At 38.7% G+C, this 26,180-nt stretch overlaps 2 protein-coding genes, 2 long non-coding RNA genes and 2 pseudogenes across 4 annotated transcripts in view; 4 read left to right on the top strand and 2 right to left on the bottom strand.

Annotated features, from left to right (window-relative positions):
* The first annotated feature begins 293 nt into the window (after positions 1–293).
* LOC113666910 (uncharacterized) lies at positions 294–5,018 on the top strand. The gene is made up of 2 exons (XR_003445839.2): positions 294–476; positions 2,896–5,018. It is a non-coding gene; the product is annotated as an uncharacterized LOC113666910 (long non-coding RNA).
* Positions 5,019–7,297: 2,279 nt separating this feature from the next.
* Positions 7,298–13,949, bottom strand: LOC149048627 (polycystin-1-like protein 2; annotated as a pseudogene).
* Positions 13,950–20,188: 6,239 nt separating this feature from the next.
* On the top strand, positions 20,189–21,878 carry LOC113680910 (uncharacterized). The gene is made up of 3 exons (XR_016185003.1): positions 20,189–20,233; positions 20,380–20,426; positions 21,479–21,878. It is a non-coding gene; the product is annotated as an uncharacterized LOC113680910 (long non-coding RNA).
* Positions 21,879–21,986: 108 nt separating this feature from the next.
* Positions 21,987–24,078, bottom strand: LOC149048626 (uncharacterized; annotated as a pseudogene).
* On the top strand, positions 24,079–25,124 carry LOC149048625 (uncharacterized). Its single transcript, XM_089199509.1, has 2 exons — positions 24,079–24,092; positions 24,179–25,124. Exons 1-2 carry the CDS (start codon positions 24,079–24,081, stop codon positions 25,122–25,124), a joined length of 960 nt encoding a protein of 319 aa, XP_089055635.1.
* An 11-nt stretch (positions 25,125–25,135) lies between these two features.
* The window catches only part of LOC149048624 (uncharacterized), a 1,359-nt gene continuing 314 nt past the window's right edge, over positions 25,136–26,180 (top strand). Inside the window, exons 1-2 of the mRNA XM_089202355.1 lie at positions 25,136–25,553; positions 25,745–26,180. The exon at positions 25,745–26,180 is cut by the window's right edge and continues 314 nt beyond it. Coding sequence (XP_089058481.1) covers positions 25,151–25,553; positions 25,745–26,180 — 839 coding nt within the window. The 5' untranslated portion in view covers positions 25,136–25,150. The remainder of the gene's footprint in view (positions 25,554–25,744) is intronic.

Genomic DNA, 26,180 nt, shown 5'->3' with positions numbered 1-26,180 from the left:
ACTTCTCAGTTGAGCTCGTTAATCTAAACGCTCGAATTAATCAAATGGTTCCTTCTGTTTACAAAAATGACTCTTCCTGACAAAAATTTGCGGCTGAAAAGATACGCACTACGACAGCGCAAAGTTTTCGATCAAGTATGTTTTGGAAGAATTATCAATATTTTATTGCTGTTTGTAATAAATAGCCATACAATCCATCAAATGTGATTACCGCTGACTTGAAACAATCGCAGGCATCGAAGGGCGTGACAGGTGTTAGCCAATGAAATAACAGGACACCACCTCCTCCTGTTTATACGGAATACAACAGGTGTAGTCAGTCCTTTCCACACATGCTACATTCGCGTTCGTTGCAAGCTTTCTTACACTGGTAATCTCACGTATTGGCCCATACGGGCAAATGCGCCAACTAGCACTTACTAATTATAATAACTTCACTCAAGAGGAAGATGACAATCTTCTGACTTCAAACTCTGGTAAGAAAGCTTATAGTTAACGTGATTTCACACTTTCCATTTCTATTCAGTGTTGTTACATATTCAAACTTCGCACGCACAGCTTTGTTTGAGAAGAAGCTTATGCCACACAGAATGGTAAATTTGAAAATTCCAATGAAACTAACATGAAAGTAACTTTTCTTTTTATTTTAAAGAAAAATTAAGGACGGTAGCTACAGACACCGTGATTGAATATGTCGATGAGGTTTGCAAAAATTAAATCTCAGCAAGAAACTTATCTTTATTATGAGAGAAACAGCTAAAATATTTATGCAGATGAAATCTGGTTCAACTGATAAGATTTATAGAGCGATTTCGTATCTCTTCCTTTTTCATCAAAGCGCTAGATTTACCGAAATCTGACGCCAAAAACTGGAGAAATTTTAAAAAGTTTAAAACACATCTATGAGGAGTAATCGAACGACCAAAAGTTGGACAAATCGACCTTTAGAAAATCAAGTTTTGAAATACAAAAAATTAGCTTTTGTCTTTGACGATGAGAGGACAAAATTATCGATGAAATATCTATAAAGGTAAGCGGCGAGTGTTAGCTAGAAACGAAGGAAAAATATATGCAATTTTGATGGCAAAGTTGAGATCACAACAACTGGAATTTTTCGAATGAATAACGGGAGCCTACTAAGAGATTGTCAGTCGGAGTTTTTAATTTTGTATGACATTCTTTAATATTATCCGAAAATAATTTACAATTCAACTTGACAATGAGTTTCACTCAAACACACTGTTTAGAGAAGAATAGACCATTGTCATTTCACGGGCTGCAAAATTTTTATGCTCTCACGAAATCATAAAAAGTGAAAGAAATTCGGCTCAACTTGTACAAAGGACGATCTCAAGGTTGCCTGACATATTTCTATTCAATAGTGTATGATTTGGAGCCTTTTAGTGATATTTTGAAAATTTTGGCGAGTTGTTTTCAAATAACGAATGACTGGGTTCCAAAGCGACCTGCTTAAGTTATACACACACCACACGCGAACTTTTGTAAGGGCAAGGGAAACTATTCACAACATGAAATCCCTGTGTGATTTGTCTGCTGTTGTTTGTCTTTATAATGAATTAAACCTGCTCTTACACAAGGCTATCTGTCGAACGAAATGGTGGTAAAAGTGCTGTGTTCTCTCTGATGTCCCTGAACCTCTATACTCTGTGAAATATTTCCCAAGCTTTCTGAGCGTCCAAGTATATTTTCTTAGATTAATAGCATGATTCTCATTGAAAAGGTCCCGTTGCGAGAGTGCCCTACTCGGCGTGTGTGGTGAGAAAGTTAACAAAAATGCATTATCAATCATCATTCATTGAAATACGCTCTGAGCACATTGTAGTGTCTTGAGCCGTGAAAGAACTACAGTTTCTGAAACAGAGATCCTTTTCAAAGAGGAAATTACTGTCCATGTCAAATTAGCAATTTTTTTTCGTGAACAAAAAGTTTGAAGTTTTGCTTTCAAAATAACCTTGAGGGCTATTATCAACTGACAACCAAAAGTTTTGATTACTGCCCATAAATCCTTGCGCACAGCTTGATGGACTGTAATTAGAACTGTTCAGAATTTATCAAACAAATTGCGTTGTCTATAAGGCTTCTTAGTTGTCGAACTGTAAGCTATTCTTTAAAGCCGGGATGAAATGCTTAAAGATTATCATCGTGCGTATTCAAGGAAAGATAAAGAATACTGGACTCAAAGATATCGAGTAGAAAATCAATTGGCCTAGACACAATTGTTTCCCCAGGCGTTTCCTCTGCGAATTCTCGTTCAAGAGATACCTTCTTTGTTGAAGTCGTCTTCATGATCAAAATGTACCTCCACGCCATTCGTCATTATCTTGTTTTCACTCAGAAAACCAGATCGAAATTGCTTTTCAAATGGAAAAGCTCTGATATTACATCAAAGAGTTTCGATGACTTTAAGGTAATAAGAATCTCTCAAAATATGAAACATTTAACAGAAACTTAAGATTGAGAGTCGGAAGTGAGCCGGAATCGCTCTCTGTTTGCTTTGCGTCCCTTAGTGATTGATCTAGAGATGCAAAAATAACTGAACCAATCAAGACTTGACCATTTACATTTTCCTACGCTTGTAGAACTTCGCTTCTTTTTACTTTAAGTTCTCATTGGCTGATAATGATGTTAACTTTTACTCTCATTGGCTGTTGTGATTACTTTCGCTTCAGAAGTTTTGGCACGTAATTAAAAAACTGCTATAATTCTGAACTTGAATCCGACCTCACGCTGTGACTTTTAGCTGACGCCGGCATGAGGTGCTGTTTCTTCATAAATCAAGTGGCATGTATTTCCACGTGTTATTTATACCTCACATTTCAGCTTAGCGCAACATCAAGGGAGTAATTACACCGAAGCCTTTCTTTGCCTAATTAGGACTAAGCCTTCAGATGTTCGAAGAACACTGAATCAGAGAAGACCGCAAATTTTGGAGACATGATTTGTCAACGATCCACCTTTACTACACTTCATCATTCCAGCAATTCCACGCGATGACTAAAATCAAGATCCTCGTAAGATACCCTGAAATGTCTGCTAACTGAGACAGCTTTAGGATTGAGCGATCACATCATGACGTACAGACGTAACAGACATCCGGGAAGTCCGTGGATATGACTCAGTAATCGCCGCATTCTCAGCAGTAATGGAACGAACACTTCATTAGAAAGCTGTCTACTTACGCAGGATAACTTCTTAAGCACCCACTTTCAGTAATGACCCACTGCTTAGGACGTTATGATCCTGATTAGAATTCTTGTTTTTGCACAAGAAATTTGTAACATTTGTAACGGACGCTTAGATCATTTCTCTGACATTAATTATTGATTCTTAACAAAAATCCCAGCATTATTCACACGCATATGTAAAAGTTAGCATTAACTATTTGTAGTTTGCACGGTAGAATGTTGTGTCAAATCAGCTAATGTTTAAAAAAACCCAATTCCGTCTCTCCTTCCATTATGTACAACCCTTGCACGCAACCAAGAGAATATTCTCTGGATGCAACTAATTCACAGCACTCTCTTCGACTAAGTACTAATTCACATGTTCCAAACGCAATAATGAAAACAAATTCAGTCATTAAGTAATAGATCCCCAAAATACAATGTAATGATGACAAGCATTAACTAACCACTGTTTTAATTGGACTAATAAACTAACTTTCTAATTAACCGATTACTTACCAACTCACATACTAATTGACTAACATACTAACTAACCAATTAACTAATTGCAAGGGTAACATACTAATATATACTAATACATACTGATATAGTGACAACTAATAATGAAACATGCCAACATCTTTCTCTGAACTCCTCTCTACTATTCTCAATATAGCTAAAAGGTTTACTAACTCTCAAACTAACCAACACACTGGCTCCCCACGATCAGCAGTTTATCTTTCTGTAACATACTAATAACTTATACGATGTCCAACAGATATGTTTTGTTCTGTACGTGTCCTCAGTTCCTTTATCAACTACTCTCTTACTAATATTGTACCAATTAATGAAATCACCAACTAAGCTTGGCATTAACTAACTTTCAAATTTACTGCCTTACTATCTAGCCAACTAACCAACTAATTAATAGGATAACTGACTAACTAATTTATTACGTAACCAATTAATTACCGAACTGACTAACAAAATAACTAACTGATTAGCTAAAAAAATGATTACCAAACCAACTAACTAACTAAAAAACTAACGTACTGATCAACTAACTATTTAACCACTCGACTTACTAATTTGTAATAAAAACACCCACCGATATCTTTGAGTGTAACATAACGATCCAAGTTAATTCTCTCGTCCTCAATCCCCATATATATAATATATTAATTTTCTCACCTACCGCAGTGGTTGCACAATCAATTTGACTTAAAAATAACCATTACAGTGGAGTGACTAACTGAGATTAACTTAATAACATACCTATTACTAATTACTGAAAGGCATTGCTCATATCCCCTAATTAATTGCCTCTCTAACTAACCGGCTCTAGACAACCCTTTGTACTAATTCTCTATCCTCAACTGATTTTTCTCCTTAATCAGTTCTTCGTCTAACACAACTTTGCTCTTTTATATATCTTTCTGTCAAAACAAAATTTTCTTCCCTTCACTGAACAGTTTCCTATTTGATCAATACACTTGGAAAGTAATTTCCAATAAAATCATTCTCAGTTAAATAACCAAGGGCAAATTTATTCATTACCATTCAGCATGGCGACTGAGATTCACAACAATCTAGTTTTGTTCTGATCTCCTTATTGTGCTTATTGAAACCTTTAATCAAAGTATTAGTTGATCATTCTTCATTTAGTCGTTTTACTAACCATATGGATTTCAGAATCTTGTCTTAAAAATTGTTCAACTCTGGAATGGAATGTTAGAAACGCCCAGTCGTTTTTCGTTTTATTTCTTATGGTAAAAGAGCTCAACTATAGTTTACTTTCAGCAAAGTTGAAATAAAATTTGGTTTGTTACTTCATCGATACGTTCAGTCATTTTCATTTGATATATTTGTTCATTTATTATCTTGCAATGATAGTACTCGATATTTTGATTTAATATAAATATTAAAGTAAAGTAAATATTTAATATAAATATTTAATCTACAAGAAAAAAGTCGACCTTTCAAATAGTCCTCTTCAGGCAATGAAGTCAACTGCACACGCCTAAGTGAAGACGACTGTTAGGATGCAGCTGAATCGTCGAGATCCACGTCAAAAGTTGACTACATTGTAAAACAAACTATTCTACTTCATTCGTTACTGCGTTTAGCCCTATTAGACTCGGGCCCGGATAGGGCAGGTAAGGGAAGTGTGAGTTACTATCATCAGTGGAGAAGTGTCGATACATTTTCAAAATGGCCAACAGTTTCTGCCAAAGGTACAAGCCCTACTGCCTTGCAGTATTCAAGATGCGTGTCACAAAGAGCCGTGTAATGGCCTTACTCGCCGTAACTCTCTATGGCTTAAAGGTACAGCATCAAAGCGCGGAAACCGAAGGTGTTACAGCTTCTCGACGCTCGGCCGACGGGATATCTAAGTTTTCGAGCATGCGCGGTCACCAAGTTAACGCTCCTGTTTGTCTTTCAGCTTTTTCTCCATTTTGAACTTAATGTTGCATTAAACGCTGTGTACAATATATAGGGCTGGTTTGATCGACGCCTCCGTGCAAGAGTTTGATTCAAAATTTTGATTTTCAAGGTTAGTCACCGTTTGTGGCAACAGAAAGTCTAGCTTCTATTTTACATGAGGACTCTGAATATTTTCAATGAAACTTGCTCGTGACAAGACGAAAAATCGTCCTTTTCTACTTTTACTTATCACAAATCTGAGTAGAGAAAAAAATAGCAATTATTATGTAATTAAAATCTAGAATCTAGAATAAAACCTTAAAAAATGGTGCACTCTTCACTGTGCGTAATTTATTTATCTCTCTGTAACCCTGATTTACCAGCAGTATATTGTTGCCCAATAGTTTCTTACTGTCAAATGATCAGTCAAGGAATTTTTTACTCAGAACATGTCTAGAGCTGTAGCGGCACTTTCTCCTAAACTTCAAGCAACGACTGAAGATATGCAGCAAATCGCACTCAACTTCCTTGATTTCCTTCTGACCAGGTTCAAAAAAATCTTACCAAACTGATTTATAACAATTTATTAGGCTTAAACATTAGATAACTAATATACAAACGGCAGATTGGCCTTAAATATATCACTAATCAAGACTTTTCAGCCCGCCTTTCTTTAATTTGGTGATTGGTGGTGACAAGGCAAAGTCGCACTCCATCTCCACCAAACAATAACAAAAAAATGCCAAAAGCTGATTGAAAATCAAAATTCTTCTCTTCGCTGATGCAAGATAACACAGAAACAAATTTACAGCTTCAATTTTGTGGATCAGCCTATCACACATATTTTGAGTTACTGAGATTAACTTGACAAAATTATGCCCCAGTCAGCAACTTCCACTCCGCTACGGAAGTTACACCCATACGAAGCCACGCTTATTGGAAAGTAATCCATTAATTTTTCATTCCTCCGCATATGCTTATTCTTAGTGTTTTTGTTTGTTTGTTTGTTTTTTTCACTTCAGCTATAGTTTGTAATTGATCCATCATAGAATGGTCAGTTTTGAAACTTACCCAAATTTTCTCTGACCGAGTAACAAGTGAGTTATGATCTTACTGTGATGTAATGACATGGTAACGCAACCATCACTCGACATAAAGATTAAGACATCAAAGAAATGTAATACAGAAATGAGCTATGGGATTGCTTTCTTCGATTTTAGCTCACTCAGATTAGGCGATCTTTTCTTCCCGGCTAGATGATGTTCCTCAGTATCAAAGAAGAGTCTGCCTCAGGATAAATTAAAAAAACTGAAGATGAAAATCCACATACCTTAATTTTTTCCTACTTTGATTGTATTATCCAAGTGTTGTATTCAGTAATTTCCCGCGTATTTACTGCCTGATTGTCCCTCTAGATCTGAAGTAGTTACCAGTCAATGAAATATCAAAGCCATGCAATTACACTCTTTACAACCGATATCAGATTAGTGCCACGTAACATGTATGCAGAGCTTCATCTCAACTATGTTAACGCACTTGACAAAGTTCACGCACCAAGTGACATGAACACAAAAGTGACACAATCCAGCGCAAGAACAGTGGTTTTTCTTAATCAAATCAAGATCCTAGCATTATGCTTTTATCTGAATAAAGAACGAACGATATCGCACTATCTCAAATTTGTTTTCTTATACTTTCTCCTGTTGTGGAAAGGGATTACGATGCTCTGTAAACGGTATTGTAACGCTGTTTCCAAACTGGATTCTCCTTTTCCCCTTTTGATTGACTGTCGATGGCTCTCTAATATCCACGTCATTAGAAATGGCATCGTCGATACGTCTGGAAACCTTATCTACCTTTAAACGCAGGATGGGCAGCTGAAGGGTATCAATGGTCTTGAGCTGCTCACTGATTTCATCGAAGAAAGCCTTTGTCTTGAGGTACTTGCTGATTTTATCAAAGAATATCGCGCGATTCCCTCTTTCGGTTGTCTCTCCTTCACGCATTTTCTCTCCTTTCCTCTCGTTTTCCTTATTCTCTGATGAAACGTTAACTCCGTTAGTCTTGTCAACAATTGTGTTCACAGGCTGCCCAGCAGTTACCGCCTGTTCAGTTTCCTTATCTATTTCCACAGTAAATGGTTAAGAATATATGAAAGTCATATATTTGAACTGCGGATAAAGAAGTGAATGAAAGTGATCCTCGCAGTAATTTGCACTACTTAGGCAGTAGTGAAAATAAGGCCTGAAAAAAATTCAGGCCTGTACGGGATTTGAACCCATGACCTCTGCGATACCGGTGCAGCGCTCTACCAACTGAGCTAACAAGCCAACTGGGAGCTGGTCATGAAGTTGGTTCTAAATAAACCCGTGAAGTGATTGAATAAATGGTTAAGAATATATGAAAGTCATATATTTGAACTGCGGATAAAGAAGTGAATGAAAGTGATCCTCGCAGTAATTTGCACTACTTAGGCAGTAGTGAAAATAAGGCCCGAAAAAAAATTTAGGCCTGTACGGGATTTGAACCCATGACCTCTGCGATACCGTCACGGGTTTATTTAGAACCAACTTCATGACCAGCTCCCAGTTGGCTTGTTAGCTCAGTTGGTAGAGCGCTGCACCGGTATCGCAGAGGTCATGGGTTCAAATCCCGTACAGGCCTGAATTTTTTTCAGGCCTTATTTTCACTACTGCCTAAGTAGTGCAAATTACTGCGAGGATCACTTTCATTCACCTATTTCCACAGTCTTAGCTTCGGCGAGGGAATCATTTAAAGTGGAGACAAAAAAGTTCATTAAAACTATGGTAATGCTAAAAAGAAGTGAAACCGCAAAAAGGTGTCCAAAAATTGGGATGCCTTCAGCCAGTTCCTTTATAGGTCGAGACTTCACTTTGCCAAGAGTTATCTCCAGCTGGAAAGCAAAGGCCCGCCAAAAGCTCGCGTACCTGCCGATGGACGGACCGAAAACTAAAATTCCCGTGTGCAGAAAAGCAAGAAATATGATCGATAAGACCATACAGAACGAGAGAAGGTCGTGCATCCAGATCCTTAAAGCATTAGAGAACAACCGCGTGTAGAAATTAAAATAGGTAAGTTGTAGTCGCTTAAAGGTTGTTAAGAAAGTGAGAAAGGCGAGAAGACTGTTTTCAACTTCTGCCCATAAGAGGGGCGTTTCAAAGTTTACATGAGCAAATGTGTTTTCATCCAGCCTAAGCACACTCATCTTTGTGAGGTAAGACTTCATAAAACTCGATACAAGTAGTAAAATGGATGTCGCTAAATGGCCAAAATCAAGCAAACACCTAAAAGAGCAAACGTATCGGCACCGCCCTCTGACTAAATATGCTATTGTTTCGCCGATTTTGAAAATAACCATGGCTATAAAAAACACAAAGCATATGCCTTGAAAAATATGTAGGAAGGATTCTGTGGTGTACAGCGAGATGGTATCAATGCTTCTTTTAACCGTTGCCTGACCAGTTTGGAGAAATTCTACGAAAAAAGACGAGACAGCCAAAATGTTTGTCCCTGGATTTAAAAGCAAAAACTCCAACACGATGGCACTTGTTTGACGATTGACTCAAGGTCCTGATTGCAAAAGATTTGTTATCGCACGGGCAGTTTCTTCTTCGTAGCCCAGCTCAGCCAAATACCCACCATACTAAGCATGGCGGCACCATTTTGAAGAAGAGTCGAGTTCGCTTGCTGTTTTATACAGCCATGGAATTGGACTCTGATTGAACCGGAGTGGCGAGGTTCCTTTCTTAGGACGAAGAGGCTCTCAGTATTCATTTTTGCGAGAGTAGGACTCTGAGCAAGGCTGTTGCCACCATTGTGTGACTTCGTCCGAAAGGCATTGAACTAAGCAGAAAATGAGTGTTAGGAGTTAAACTGTATTCATGCAATAATAATGAGAAAAGCGTATTAGGTGTACCTTTTTTCACTCTCAGCTGGCGCATTCTGACCATTCCGATCACTGTAGATGCCAGCTCACTGCTTTCTTGATTTATCGAGTAAAGATATGTGATCAGCGACTCATTTATCCAGTTGCAGAATGAAGTTTCATCTTTCACCTACAAAAATAAGTAGAGAAAAATAGTACACGGGAGTTTTCCAACTCAAAATAATAGAAATCATTTTTCCCTGAGTAATAATTACTTAACCTACATGCAATGATACTGGGGATCTTTGTTAGTTTTCATCTCATAGGAAGGGAGCACACTTCAAAACTGTATCAAAGTATAACTATTACTATGCATATTATTTTCTTCTAAACTGATCAAGGTATCTCTTATTCCTGCCAAGAAAATCGTTAGAGACCATCCTTAGTTAAGTCCCAATTTTAAAGTCAAAAACAAGCAAAAGCAGTGCAGCATTTTATCCAACTGTAACAGACAGCTTGCTGGTAAGTGATGGCTGTGAGAGTTCCTAGTTGATGCATGAATTGTATAAAATAAACAAAAATCATATATCTCAGAAGAACATTTTAAAAGTGATTGAACTGGACTCAAGCTTATGACCACCTTGTACTGAAAAGCTCTGTGTATGCATAGTATTTTTCTAAAAAGATAAGGAAAATAGTAAAGTTTGAGCTGGGTCATCCCAACTAAAAACTATGATCTTTCTTTTTCTATCCGTTTATTTTCTTACCTCCGCAAAACTTTCCGTGTGGTCCTCCAAAGTTTTGACGAACAGATATCTTGAAAAATCCCTGTTTCCGTACGTAAGGACACCAACAACTACAAAAAAAGAAAATGTAAAAGAGAGTCTGTCTAATCATTAACCGACGCCTGGCCATTGCCACACTTTTTTTCCTCGATGCTGACAATTCATTTGGCTTTGTGGATGTTGAGCCTCGATTGTCATCTGCAGATTCCACAGGGGACTGTTTACTGCAAAATACCTTTCTGACTCTGCAGTTTGACAACATCGTGGCCAGCACAGCGAGGAAAAAGCATTTAAGAGGTTGCAATACAAAGCTATCTTGTAAAATGGAAACAGAGACTGACGACATCCACTCATGACTTTTTTCGCTTCCCCACATGAGACTGTATGACACAGTCAAACCCGTGGCAGTCACTAGGCAAAGTAGACCCCACGTCAAGAAAAGCACGCATCGCCAAAATCGATTATGAGGATTTGCTGAGGCCTTCCTAAACAGCGTAATGATTATGTGAGTTGGCAAGGTGAGAAGGATACTCCGAAGGCTTGTAAGAGCTTGTCGCGCTGAGAATCGGAGTGGTCCCAGGCTGATTTTTTGGGAGGGTTCGTTACCCAAGTAATAAAACACAGCACTGGCATCCATTGTGCAGTAGAGCAAACAGAGGCATGAAGAGATTCTCTGGAATCTAGAAAAGCAACTCCCAGGGGTTTTCGTTAAGATAGACATCCACAGATGCCCATCGGAAAACAATTCGCGTAAGGCTCCAGCTGTTATGCTTCCCTGAGCGTTGGAAGGACTCTGCGAACATTCATTTGATAAAGATTCATCCTCCAGGCTTAGCCATGTTTCAAATGAGAATTTCCAACTATTGTCGGTTCCAGCAGGAACGATTTTAATGTATTACAAAAACCAAGAAGGATCATTACCAGAGTTATCGTGGCTGACGTGAAGATTGTAAATATCACCTAAAATTTTGTCTAAAATGGCCGCGAATTTGTGTTCGGTTCCTCTGGCAAACTTCGGGTGGAACCCTGCATCGAAGTCTTGTCGGATGGTAAGGATGTCGCTCCTGCCTTCGACTCCAAAGAGTACGAAGGATACGTTAGCGGTTGTACCGGATCCTAATCAGACACCAGTCTTAATGGTCAGCTCGTAACGACAATTAGCTAACTCTGATGCTTGATACAACACTGGAGGCTCTGAATCATGCAGCTGAAAATAGATGTTTAAAGTTGATTTAGGTGTTAAACAAAGATATTAACAACTGGCTTAAGGACTAACGCTCGGGCTTTGGGGTGTAGCGATTGTTCTTAGTGCTAGGCCATCTATCACCATGTTATCTCGATGAGGAAAAATCCCTTTTTATTAAGAGCAATTGCTCAAAAAATGGCACGCTTCAAACTTATTTTGGCGAGTTATATCATATTTTACTACATCGTGTTTAAAGAAACATTTTAGGTAGTTTTTCAACAAATCCTATAGAGAATACATGCATATAGAATTCGCTGCATAAAGCAACATCTCAGCAAGTTGTTCAAGTGTCGGAATAGTTCATTCAACTGACCTTAGCTCTATCTTTTCGGTCTTCTCTTCTTGCGAAAACGATTGCAACCAGGTAGAGAAGCAAAGTTGCTTGGAGGATAGCAAGGACAAGAAATTTTCCGCTCTCATTCGGTGAACGAAGCTCTCGAAAGTCTTTGACAAAACTAACATCATTTGGAGGCCCCAGATAGCCTCCTCCAAACGACGTCAAGTGGTTGCAGATACATTTCATATCTGAATTGTTTATGACCTCCTCAACCTTTGAAAAAAAAAGTATCAATTTGCGTGGTTGTAAAAGCAAACTTTGCAACATGTGTCATTTTCTGAATCGAAATACATCGCCTGATCACGCATATACAAAGACAATAAAATAAATCAAATCAGACACTCCTCTTATTGTTTTTGGTCATAAAATCTTTCACGAATTGCCAGCAGGCAACGCAGCGACATATAAGATGAAAATTGGTTCTAATCGCGAAAACAAAGACGAACACGAGGTAAAGCTTCCATCAATTTATTGAAAAATCGACAGTTACAATTGCGGACAAAATCTGTTGAAACAGTCTATTCACAGGCACAGTTTTACTTTTCCAAACAATAAGTACTGACGTGAAAAAAAAAATTCCCCTGCTCCAACCTTTTCTTACTTAGATACACCCAAATACGATTTCCGAAAATTAACATTAAAGGAGGGAAATGGGGAAGGAGAAGTAGGAAATATTGTTTTAGGTTAAAAGTAGGGATACATTTAATTTAGTTTCCCAATGATTTTTTCCGTGATTGCAGGTAGATCAACAGTAATAGGATCTATTTTTTTTTGCGGGTTTTTTTTTATAGCGATTGCTAGCTAATTCTTATTCCCTTTCCCTGCATCCTGTAGTTTTCCAAGCAGATGTTTCTGTTTCCCAGAAAAGGCAAGCTGACTCACTCACTTGGACACTGATATTTTTTACTTCAAACACTGCAGGTGGTTTTTTTATTGTGACGCAGGAAGCATTGCTTCGGTCAGGTCTAGGCGACTGAGTCGTTTTCTTTATTTTGCTTTTTTTAACATTTGATACAGCAACATTAGCGTCGCAGTTTATTCGGCCTTTTTTGATCCAGTTATTCCCGACGTTTTCACAATCTGCATAATTCTGATTTGTGGCTGAGGTCACTTTCACCTTTGAGATGACCAGGTCGCTGCTTTGGGGCTTAAACAACACGTTAACGAAGGACTGTCCATACTGAACGGTGATGTTGTGATTGATCATCATTTTACGATAAACCTTGAACCCTTTCAATATATTGTGAGTAGCTTTCTTGTCAAGGGGTAAAATGACGGTGATTTTCCTTATAGGATTAGTCATGTTGATGATGTCTCCTTTTTCGTCTCTCACTTCTAGCTCTGCAACATGTGACGTTACCCTCTTGTTTGTTTGGTCCCAGGTGAAAGGGTTGAACGGAGTTTTTCCTCTACCTCCAGGAACAAAATGCTGCTGTTACTCTCAAACACTCGTCCACGATCCTCGTCCACGATCCTCGTCCACGATCCTCGTCCACATAACCGATGTGCTAAAGTGTTTGTGTTTCCCACCGTGGACAACGGTCCTGTCCCAGGCCTCAATCGCTCATATACGTCGTGGTCCACGTTCTCGTCGTCATCGCTAAAGGTCCCATTATTGTGCCCAAGCGGCCCTACATATGTCTTGTCCTAAGTACCATAAGACTATATTTCCATCGAGTATGGGGAAAGCATATCACAATGGTTCCCCATACTTCTTCTTCGCTATTATTTAGATGAATTTGTGGGTAAACTCCATGGAAACAGTCAAAGTTCCGTACAGCCATACATTACAACAAGGGAGAGCACGAAGGAAAGAGTAACATAAAATGTCTGTAATACCAAATATAACACTAAACGAGCACTGTTTGCAACGATAAGCCAAGGTAGGGTATCTAGGGCAGCTAATGCAAGCTCTCTTCCAAGAAACTACAGACAAAACCCAACATATTAAGGAGAACTTGGGTCTGACTTTAGGATCATTTGAAAAAAGTGCTAACGACCCTCTAGTGGCAGGGTTGGAACTGCAGAAAAGTACCCTCCCAGGCTTTATCAGGGAGGTAGTGTGTAACGACCTTCCAACAGTCATGCTGTACACTGACAGGTACATGGATAACGTTGAAAAGCTTTTCTGTCATTCTAAGGCTGGGCTAGTTTCTGAACTGACGATTGAAAATGAAAAGAATAGTGTTTAGTGATAAAAGTTCAGATCGAATCAAGGAATGAGCTGAAACTAGAATAGTTCACTTGACAATTTTATGTCAGGCCTATGAGTGGAAAACGCTAAAAATTGTACATTGCTTGTTTTATTACCACCATACTTAAATGACATTGGTTGCTGCTACAGGAAATCGTATTTTAGAGTCAGCTGTGTATAAAGCAATTATTTTGCATATATTCTTGGGAACAGCAAAAATGACTTAGACCAAACATTCTAAGTATAGCGTTCATTTCGTGCAATGGGGCATAAATAAAAGTTCTGGTAGAAAAGACACCATATTTCATACACTGATGACAAGCAAAAAGGTCATATGGGTACCCCAGTTGAAGTATATTGATAACTCTATTAATTAATACCAGTTTTAATTTAAAGGAGAAAGTTATGAGAATAAAGTAACAGTTGTCTATACCACGAAGCATGCCTTCACTGTTTAGACTGAGAGTCCTAAAGCTTTTTAAGCATGTATTCGAATATTGTATGACGATAAGCACACCACCCTCCCCAATCCGCGCCATACTGTTTTCACTCAGCGGCTGGTCACGTTTATGAGGTAAACATGGCGATCGCTTCCTGATCACCGTTCTAGTCTGTCAGAAAATCAAAATACCAGTGTGATATTGTCTCGAAGATGAAGCAGTTATGTTCTTTGACTCGTACTTCACATTCGAGTCGAAGCTTGGGTGGCACAGGTTATTTCTTACGGTGGAATCGATGAGGGCAATTCGAACACTAGTTGTAGTGTTTGAATTGTTGGAAGAAATGGTCGAATGGGGATCGTAAGGTTAACGAACAATTTCAAATTTTGCCACTTGAATTCAAAGTAAAGTTCATTTGAATTGCTTTCGTATGTATTTCTGACAGTTTTAGATCTACCCGCTTGATTTATATCTGCTACGCTTCACGTTGACAAGTCCCTCAAAATGGCGGCCCAACTTGGACATTGCCGAAAATTAGGTAAGTTCACAGAGTTATAGTATTTTTGTAAAGGCCGGGCCGCAAAGTCTTTTTTTTGTAGTTACCTTTCCTATGGCACCTACTTCCTAGCTGGATCAGTAAAGAACGCCTCACTTTTTCAAAAATCTACCTTGAAATTGATTGGTTTTCGCGTGTGTGATCTAAGCAAACCGATAAGGTGTCATTCACGTCTTCCTGTTTGCTTGATTGAAACGTAATGTTCACGAAAGTCACTTCGATGGATAACATAGAGTTAATATACATGGCTGTGGTATTTGTTGTTTGCCGAGTTGTCTTAAATTAGTCTTGAAAAGTGTCACGACAGGCCTTCGCTCGAGTGAAATTTAATTTCCGTAAAACTCTGAAAAATAAAGAGATCTGATCAAACGGATTGTGGTTTTAGTATAGGTACATGAATGTCTTACAACACACTAGAAATGAGCGAAATCCGTGTCTCAAGCAAAATCGACCGGACCGCTCTAACAGAGACAATCTCTTAACTTCTGCCTGTGCAGGCGGGTGGTCATCTATGTTGAATATCCTGGCTCTTGCATCCGTAATTTTACGGCCAATTTTTTCTCTATACCCCAATGTCAATTTTCCATTGCAAACATTGTTACATAGAGTTGTCATGCCAAAGCTATCGCAAGCTAAAGGGAATGATTCAGGATCACAGATCAACAAAATTAACATTTGATGGTCAAGAGTTGGAGCTTTTTACAGTCGCCCTGGATCCTGTTTTGTCCCAAATCATTTTGTACCACTGAACATAATGATAACCAAACAGTGAGCCATTCTAAAACAACTGTGAACAAACAAATAAGTATGAAATCAAAAACACAGCCGACCCTTCTTGCGTTTCAGAAGAAATCAGAAAGCACTTCCCAAACTCTACTCAGCAGGCCATCTCAGAGAAAAACTTCGGAACAGGCTGAATTTGACGACAAACTTAATGGCCAGGGCATTAAGAAGCCTGCATCACCACCATGGGCTCCGACACAGAAAAGGAAATTCATCCCAACGTGGAAAGAGGAGTTTCCCTGGCTGGTGTATTCAGAACACGATAATTCCATGACCTGCAGCATTTGCCTTGAAGCACCAGCTGAGGTGGCCGGAAAGTCACTTTTCCTTTCTGGATGAACTTCTTTTAAAGAGGAAACCATTCAAATTCATGGAACGAGCAATGGTCATTTACAGGCCATGCAAGCCAAGCGTGAATCTGTGTAGTTGTCATCAATCGTGAAAAACCTTTTGGAAAGGGACGAAAGATAAATGGGAAAGAAGTCGAAGGGAAATGGCAGTAAAGTTGAACACTGTCTATTTCTCGGCCAAAGAAGAGTTACCCTTCAGCAAGTTCAAAGAACTCTTGGTGCTTCAAAAGAAGAATTAATTCCACGTATTCAAATGACAAATCGTGCACAGAAATGTAAGTGATCGGAAAAGTGTGTAAAGACCAGCTTACCAAAGAGGTAATTACATCAGCGTGATGGCCTATGAAGCTACTCATGTTGGTGGGATTGAAAATGAGACCGTGTGCTGTCGTTTTCTGGTTGATGGGAGGCCATTAATTGTTTAGTGGGCCACACGGCAGTTGAACACGCTACTGCAGAAGGTGAATTTAAAATAGTGATTTAGTAACTTCTGTTTAATTTTTCAGTCAAAACAGTGACGGTTTGAGCTTTTGAAGTTAAAACTGCAGAAAAAAGACTTTATGTCCAAGTTTTCAGCTAGAAGAGTGCACCAAATTAAACGATTATAAAACCTTTTCATAACTCAAAACCTCATTGAGACATGACAGAAAGAAATCCCGAAATTTATATGGCCTGGTTTTTGGGTAATTAGATTGTGAACCAATATATTTTCTGGCGATACTTTGTTGTAAGTTTGGCTATTATTGATGTAGTGGTTATTGGTGATATTTTTTCCCAAACATTACACAAATTTATTAACATAAAATAAGTTGCTGTTAGACAGAATATTCATATCATACTGCAGGATTATAATATATTTTATCGTCCAATTTACAAAAATGTTTTCTACTTGCATGGGTGTTAACCTCAATAAAATTTTTGGCATGAAATTTTCAACAGCCGTATCCACAGTATTTATATTCAATACACCTTGTCATAAACAAGTTTTCGCGCGTGGGGGCATTTCTAGTGAACACTATTTCTAACTATTATTATTATTATTATTATTATTATTATTAATATTATTGTTGTTATTGTTACTGTTGTTGATGGTGATTATAATGATGATGTTGTCTTTGATATTGCTATTATTGTAATTTTTAATGAGACCGGTCTTAATTTGAAATTTGTGTATCATTTCTTTGCTTGATGTATAAGAACTCAGGTAGTTACTGAATGTCTTTTGTATGCTCATCTGATGTGCTTATTACAAAACTTGTGCCAGACATTGCCGACCTCAATCTTTCAGAAACTGATGGCAAATTTGATGTTGAGGATGCTGATGATAGTGCGGATGGTGTTAACAAAAGAACTACTCCTGGTGCGTGATGCAATTAGAGGGACCCCCACCCTGTGAATGTGCATTAATATTATTTCTACCGTGGACTAGCGCTATATCCGTTGATATTCTCCTTATTATGGTGGAATTGTGATTTCTTGAACCTTACCGAGGAAATGAAAGTGATGATAAAGCTGGTGATAGCTGTACCCACAAGCCCCACAATATCAATGGAAAAGGATGTTTCTCCCAGAAGAGGTGAAGATTACATGTAATTTTGACAAGCTAGTTCTTAGTATTTTCTTTAAAAGATTATTACCGCCATCTTTGAGTTTAATGGCAGCGGAAGGCTAGGGAAAGAAAGAAATTTGTATAGAGGGGGCAGTCGATAGTCAAATATAAGGCAAAGGATGGGGGTGGGGAAGAAAAGATTACGCGTAATTATGGCAAGCGAGTGAGATGGGGTTGTTACCCGACTACCATATATGGTAAGCATATCAAGACCTCATATGTTCCATTACAAAGCACTTGTTGCCACAAGATTTTGCATTTCTATTCATTGTTTTGCTAATTTTTGCTAGCGCCGTGTTCCTTTTGTGTAAGAGTATTACTGCCAGACCTGGTTACGCCACAAATTGTAAGTTCGTTCCTCTTTCGTGTTACTCTGTCGTTATTCTTGTTGTCATTGTATTTGTACTTAGATATTTGTTTTAATTAATCATTTTTAGTCAAATCACATCGACACATTGACACATCTTTACATCTAAACATTTGTCTATCTAGGAATTAGATTAAACGTGCAGTCATGTGAGGCGTAGAATGTGTAGTATTAAGCGACATTTCTTTCAAAATTTGCATGGATTGTTTATGGAGAATTTCCGACCTGTCACAGTTCTTCCATCTGTCTTCGAGATCTTTGAACATCTCATTCATCAATAATTGACAATTTATTCAGAGAATATTTTCATAATTCTATGTTTGGATACAGAAAATATCATGGTTGCCCAACGGCACCCCTTGCACTCACTGAACAGTGGAAGGAGAATCTTGATAATCACAATATCATCGGCACGATAGCCATTGATTTAAGTAAGGCCTTTGACTGTCTACCATACGACTAGAAAAACTTAAATTCTATGGCTTAAGTGATCATGCGCTATCTCTAATGTGAAGCTATCTCTCTTCTCGCCATCAAAGAGTGAAGCTCGGTACCGCTTTCTCCACGTGGGAAGGGGTGTTAAGAGGAGTCCCTTAAGATCCTTAATGTTACGAATTTATTAATCCTTAAGGATTAATAAATTCGTAACATTAGTTTTGACTAGTATTTTGACTGCGGCGGTAATATTGTAATAATGGTTTTAAATAGTTTTAATCAATACTTGATTCGTGATTTTACCTGATGTATTGTGACATTAGTGCTCTTTCGTTGTTAGGTTTCAATTAGTTGTTGGGTGGAATACCTGTAAACTAGCTCTCAAGTTTAGTGTATATCCACCTTAAATAAAGTATGTATGTATGGATGGCACTGGCGATTTCTTCTCAGAAATGATATTGGAATTGAAAGTGATAGAATTGATGCGGAACACCCGGCTTCAAGGTTTTTGCTGATGACAACAAAGAGCAGTAAGTGTTCAAGTTCCCACTTAAGTGTAAAAATAAAGGAGGTGAAGGTCGATCAGGCGGTTGCTGAGTCATGCTAACAACTAGTAATTGAAAGATTACAATTATAGGAAAGATGCAATGCTTTACTTTGGCAACAAGAACTTTTAGACGCGCTCAACGACATTGAAACAGCCACACTCAAAGTGCGAATTTTTGAAGCCAGCATTGACAATGAAACTTTTCAAGCTAAAAGAGAAAAGGTTTTCAGTGCACCATTGTTAAAGTCCTTATGACGCCTATTTTTTAGCATTAAATCATAAAAATAGAAGCATGTAGAGGGTGTCTGCTAAGATTTGTGAGTGATTCTGATGCGTCTGTTATTTTACGAGGCGATAAAAGTCCGAAATTGTAGCGAATTTAGGCTTCCTCTTCCTCTTCGGCCGTGTGAAAGAGTACTGGTACCCAATTATTCGTGACGTCACGATAGTAAGGCCAAGTTTATCAAAGAAGCAAAGTGAGTGTGGAATCTATTGTTTACGATCTTTTGAGCAGAAAAATGCCATTTCGATGTGTAGTTTGAGGTTGTTTGAATACCCCTGACTCCATGAAGAATATTTCTTTCAACAAGATTCGTTTTGAGGGCGATCAAAGGTTAAGGCTGTCCATAAGTTGCTCGGCAACTTTTGACCAACTTTTCAGATTTGGAGCAACTTTTAGTCCTTCGAGCAACCTTCCGGATTTCGTGCAACTTTTTTCTTTTTAGAATAACTTTCATGCTTTTTAAAGGCAATTTGTAACTAAAAACCGCCCATTCAAGTTCTAATTTAAAGCATCAGTTGCTTGTATGCATGATTTTGCGTAAAATACCTTTTGTAAACAAAAACATTATTCCCCTGGTGGTCTGCCTGTGGTGGCAGCCGAAGGTGGTCAGCGGATATGCTGAAAAATTCAAAATGGAGGAGCCGAGTGATTAGAGACCTTAAGCAGCTTCGTCGCGGACGAAGACGAGAACGACCGGAAGTCATATTTTACCTTTTCTTCGGAGTGCGCATGTCTGAAATTTCGTTTTCGTTTTTGTGGCGTTGTCGAGGACGGCAGGTGTCAGTGTTTTTCGTTGTGGTGAGAACGTAAGTAAAGTATCTTTCATTTTGCCGTTAAGTGACGATCGTTCTCATTCTTCCGAACAAGGAACTAATTCTCAAGCAATATTCTTTGTACATTTTGTTCAAGGTTTTGATAATTCTCTAAAATGTTGTTTGTTTGACACTTGTAGATGAATGCAATAGACGTACAGCAACCAGCAAGCGCGGGAAAAAACACGTAAGCTCAAGTTGTTTTGGTCTTTTGACAAAGCTGTGCTTTAGAATTTAGCTAGATATGGAATATTATCCCTCATTCAACTGAGCCCTCATTTGTCTCATTCTTACCAGAAATCACCAGATCCGCACATCGCAAATCACACTTCGTTCGGCTTCTTTTGATCACGATATAAAAGCGAACCTTTTTAGCGAAAAGAAGTGTTTCATACCTTTTACTTTTTATTTATTTCCACCGGATATATGAAATACAATTTACACAACTCGCGTGTAGCATTAGCTAATCTTGGAGGGTATCAGTGATAAATAAACATAAATATTAGTCTACAATATTACTACCGCATAAGATTGACATTAGTTCTAAGGTACAAATTATATTGGTATAATAATGTAATTGAAACCTCAGCCTTCGATAAACTTAAAAAGTACCTGCCTAATAGTGAGTGTTTCTCCATCTCTAAACTTTTGAACCCTGTTAAAATACTCTGTCACAGACACCACTGTTGAGGAGTCTGTTTATTTGTAAGCCTTAATCCACCTGAATTACTTTATTCTTCCCATCACCCTTCTCAGATGTACATGTAACCGTATTTTGTACACCTGTTTTCCCTGTTGGGAGGGTTTGTGTGAGCAAGGGGGTAAAAAAGAGTGAAAATGATAAAAAAACTGGGAATATCATAGCATCAGTAAAGCTTGGGGAGATGCTAGAAGTGTGTCAGAGGTAGAGGGGTGGGGGTAGAGGATAGACAAATTCAACAATATTACACAAAATAATAAGTAATTAAGTGATAAACAGGATGCAAAAAAATATATTTTCAATAGAAAGATCATGGAAGGAATTTTTGGCAAAATCTCCAGAGTTGATTCAGAGTGTGTGAATTTGTTTGCTGGCCACCCTCATTTACCTTGAATTTCCCAGTATATCCTTATAGGAATCACCCCCCCCCCCTTAATTTTTTTCCATTCCTGGTAAATCCTTTGTAGTAATGGTCTAAAAATAATGGATCTACCACTGAAGCTGTCAAAGTAATTTTTGGCTTGTGTCGTTTTTCATAGAACCAACTTTGTCTGGACAAAGGACCATGACATCTTGTTTTGTAGAGAGCTTTTGGTTACTGAGCCATATGCCCACAAAGTTAGAAGTGTTGAAAGAGCAAAAACCTGGGAGCAGATTGCCTCCAGTTTAAATAGCATCCAAGCTCCAAAGTTTAGAGTTACAACTAGATCCGTACGTGATCGCTACACACTTCTGACAACCAGAAAAGCAGAGCAGTTAAGAGAGGAGGAGAAAGCTTAGATAGAAGAGTTACACCAACAGAAATTGACTTGTTATTGGAAGAAATTTTGGAGAAAGAGAAAGCTGCTAGAGCTGAGATTGAGTCTGGAGATACCAAAAAGAGAAAAGCAGAGTAAGACAAGGCAGGTGCTGACAACATTAGAAGACTGGCAATGGAAAGGATGTCTCAGACTAAAACCAGGGAAACTGATGTGGGAGAAACTTCTTCAAAGAAGAAAAAAACAAGGCGCAGCTCACATGAAGAACTAAATTTAAGAAGGAGTGAGCAAGAAGCAATGACTGCTATGATGAGACAGCAACAGCAGCAACTTCAGAATTTGCAGGCTATGTTTGTAAGCCAGCAAACACAGCAAACACAAACTATGCTGGCTCTCCTAGAAAAAGTTGTTAAGAAGTAAAGGTGACAAGGGTTTTTTCCTTGTCCCAACTTGTTGTCATTCAAAAGCCTTCATAATTATATCACTTTGTAAGGCATTGTTTATTTACAATTTGTTTGGTAGTTTTTGTTACAGTGTACTTCTGACATTAGGTACTTTCCTATTTAATGTAAACAAAATGCTAATGGCCTGCTGTTGCCTATATACTTGTGTTAGTTACGTCACATCATGTTGTGATGCTGTAAAAAGACATTATTAAAGTTGTTTAGTCTGACTGGCTTCTGTACATTTGTGACATTCAGGCAAAATAATCATGAAGTGAGGGTGGGTCTAATTAAAAAAACTTGGAAGTTTAATTTCCATACAAGCATGTAAGTGCATTTCTCAGAATTGCACAGACAATATACATCTTGCCAATACTACTCAAGCCTATTTTAAGATTTTTTTTTTAAGTTTATGAATTTAAAGTAGTTTACTATGTCCCCAAATAGCCATTCAACGGATTCCCACACAGAACTCATTCTGGCATTGTACTCTTGCATCTGGGGTGTTAAAACAGCATTTCTGAATGGTTGTTGGAGTTGCACTCTGTGCGGGTAAGCTGGATCATCATATAAGCACATTAGGTGGCCATGGGGGGAAACTGCATGGTGCTGGAGACCTTGCAGCAAGCCTGATTCAGCTAACATAGATGCATCATGTCTTCTACCTTCTGAAAATGAAAGGTTTAGAAAACAATTAGATGCGTGGACAATGGTTGTGACCTTGTGGTGCATACTCAGTAGAGAACCTGATGGAAATTTAAGTTCTTTGCAAAAGAATTCATTCAACATTCTAATCTGCAAAATAATATCTCTGAAGAGATCAATCAACTCCACTTGATGGGACTTTTTCAGTACTTGATTCCTGATTTTTACTCTTTTTGACCTTTTTTTCAGGGGTCGGTTCCTGAAAGGTGGAATAACTCTATTCCAGGGATAAGTCTGCCTTATTCCAGTCATAACTTTATCCCAGGACAAAGTTATGACTGGAATAAGACAGTTTTATCCCTGGATAGTGTTGTTCCACCTTTCAGGGACCGGCTTTTGAATTTTTTGCCATCTTAAGTTTTTTTATTTTCTTCATCTTTCTATTTATTTTTCAGGGTTATTTTTAATTAACAATTTTAAACTGAAGTGACTACCATGCATAAATAATTCCATGCAGTATTATAATTATTATTACCTATTGGGCCATATAGGTTTCCTATTAACCCATTCGGTAGGGCAACAGATTGAAATTTTAATGCATAGACTCTCTTGTGTCCATTGTATACAGCCCTCTGGTGCTGTCCTGGGCGACTTATTGGTCGAACCGTGTCATAGACAAAACCAAAACAGTTGTCCAAGGGAGAGCCTTTAGCTGAAATTACGTCTGCATATTGCTGCAAATGGTTGGGGTCCATAAATTGAATGTTCCTCTGAGTTAGTCTGTGGCCATGCCTGTCATATACATAATCGAGAACAGTATTTGTTATCATGCTTAAGACCGGAACTGGCCTTGCAAATCTGTGCACCATATCACTGTATCGACAGGGGTAAGCCAGTCGCTTCAGTAGCATACATAGCCCTTCTATGCCATCGCAAACGGAACGCTGTGGGCACTGGAATGTTGGGGGAATCTGTAGCCTGTCTGCCAGCAAGGGAATGTGCCATTTCTCGACTCGAAACTCGGTATAACACTCAGCAAGATCCATTTCCCCCAAATCGAACGACGCGTACGAGTTGTAAGGAAAATCCGGATTCTTCGACTGATAAAAGTCATAGAGAAGGCAGAATTCTTCGTCATCAAACATGTCGTGGGCATATCCAACAAAAACAAAATCCCTGATGTCTTTAAACAACGACATAACTAAAACCACCACTTGTTGAGCCTCACTTGTTGACGTCCTCGTCTTTGTACAAGACGCGGGTGCTTAACTTTCAATTTTCGCGCTGAAAACGATGTTCTCGTCCCAGTGTCCTAGAGCATGCCTCGTCATAATTTCGTTCTCGTTTTCGTCCTCGACGAAGCTGCTTAAGGTCCCTATTATCTATGCTCGAGCTCGAGTGAAGATGATGAGTATTCAGATCCTTTAGAAGTAGCAGCTAGTGCTGGAGCTAGATTAAGTACTCCAGAAAAAGCCAGTATCTCTCGGAAAAGAAAAGTGCAGACTAATCCAGCCGAAAAGAAGAGTAATGTGCGTGGATCAGTCGATCCAAATGTGTCCGCGTGGGAAAGAGTGAACGAGTTTAAAGACCAGTGCCTAACTACAGTGTCGGGAAATCTAAGATGTGACGCCTGCAGAAAAACTCTTTCCAAAAAAAATAGTTCTGTCAAGAAACACGTATCATCCATAAAGCACATCAAAGCGCTGGAGAATATTAAGAAAAGCAAGAAGAAAGATCAAAATATCAAGGATCTTCTTGCAAAAATAAGCGGAGGAGCAAAAGGATCCACATTACCTGAAGACATGAGGCTCTATCGATATGAGCTTGTGGAAGCTCTACTGAAGGCAGGTATTCCACTTTTAAAAGTTGACAGTTCGCAACCATTTCTTGAAAAATATGCTCATCGCTTGACATCTCGGAACCATCTAGCAGCATTCATTCCCATGATTCGTCAGAAGGAGATAGACTTTGTGAAATCCGAAATAGCTGCCAAAAGTGCTTTTTCTGTGATCTTTGACGGGAGCACCAGACTTGGAGAAGCGTTGGCAATTATCGTTCGCTTCATTGACAAAGATTGGAATATACAGCAGAGGCTTCTCAAATTAGAAATTCTAGCCAAGAGCATGAATGCGGAAGAGCTTGGTCAAAGGCTGATTCAGTACCTGGCTGTGGAGTATGGAATGCAACCAAACCATCTTCTAGCAGCAATGAGAGATAGTGCATCAGTAAATGAAGCTGGATTGCGTCAAGTCATGTTTTCTTCCCCAATATTCTTAATGTCATCTGTTTCTCACACACAATCGATGACGTTGGGGAACACTTTGAATTTGGTGTCTTAGACACATTTTCTAGGTGTTGGAACACCATGTTTTCTCTCAGTCCAGCTGTTCGGCTGCTGTGGACGACAAGAACTGGCACAGCAATGCGACTTCATTCCAAAACCAGATGGTGGAGCAAATGGGAAGTCCTCAATCAGGTTATGGAGTTTTTTGAGGATGTTGAGCCCTTTCTAAGAAAAAATGATAATCTGTCTCCCGTTTGCCGTGCAAGCCTGTTGGAGATTTTTGATGATCCAGATACTGCTAAAGACTTAGACATTGAGCCTGCTGCTATGATTGATGCGGGCAAGCACTTTGTTCAAACAACTTATTATCTTGAGGGGGATGGTCCCTTAGTATTTACTAGCTGTGAGCGTTTGTCCACATTAGCACATGCAATAGCCATTGAATCTTATTCAAACACTGAGGCCAAAGCTCGCCAACATGCAGGTAGAAATATGGCATTGTACAACCAGATAGTTGCTCAAGCAAAGGCATGTATCAATCCAGGCTTCCGTTTTTACCAACAGAAATTCAGTGTGCAATTCCATAATATTGTCGTGAGCGTTTGTCGGCATTTGCACATGCAATAGCCATTGAATCTTATTCAAACACTAAGGCCAAAGCTCACCAACATGCAGGTAGAAATATGGCATTGTACAACCAGATAGTTGCTCAAGCAAAGGCATGTATCAATCCAGGCTTCCGTTTTTACCAACAGAAATTCAGTGTGCAATTCCATAATATTGTCCGTGCATTTAAGGCTGCACGCTTATGCTGCCCAATACAGGTGCAAGCACTACATCCAACTGCTGCATCAGTCAAGGAACTAAAGCAATTTAGTTTCATTACTGATGCAGAACTTGTACAGCTTGTGGAAGAGCTGCCAAACTATCTTGCCATTACTGATGGTGCAACCATTGAAACAGAGGAAGGCAAAGTACAGTGGTGGGCTACACATGCCGCTGCTCTCCCAAATTGGTCTGCTGCAGTCAAAAAGATCTTGTTGGTGCAGCCTAGCTCCGCATCAGCTGAACGAGTGTTTAGCCTGCTGCAAAATGCATTTAGCAAGCAGCA

The sequence above is a fragment of the Pocillopora damicornis genome, chromosome 3 (assembly GCF_964200805.1).
Source record: "Pocillopora damicornis chromosome 3, jaPocDami1.2, whole genome shotgun sequence".
In the NCBI taxonomy this organism is placed as follows: Eukaryota; Metazoa; Cnidaria; class Anthozoa; order Scleractinia; family Pocilloporidae; genus Pocillopora; species Pocillopora damicornis.
This window is presented reverse-complemented; position numbering and strand designations above follow the sequence as displayed.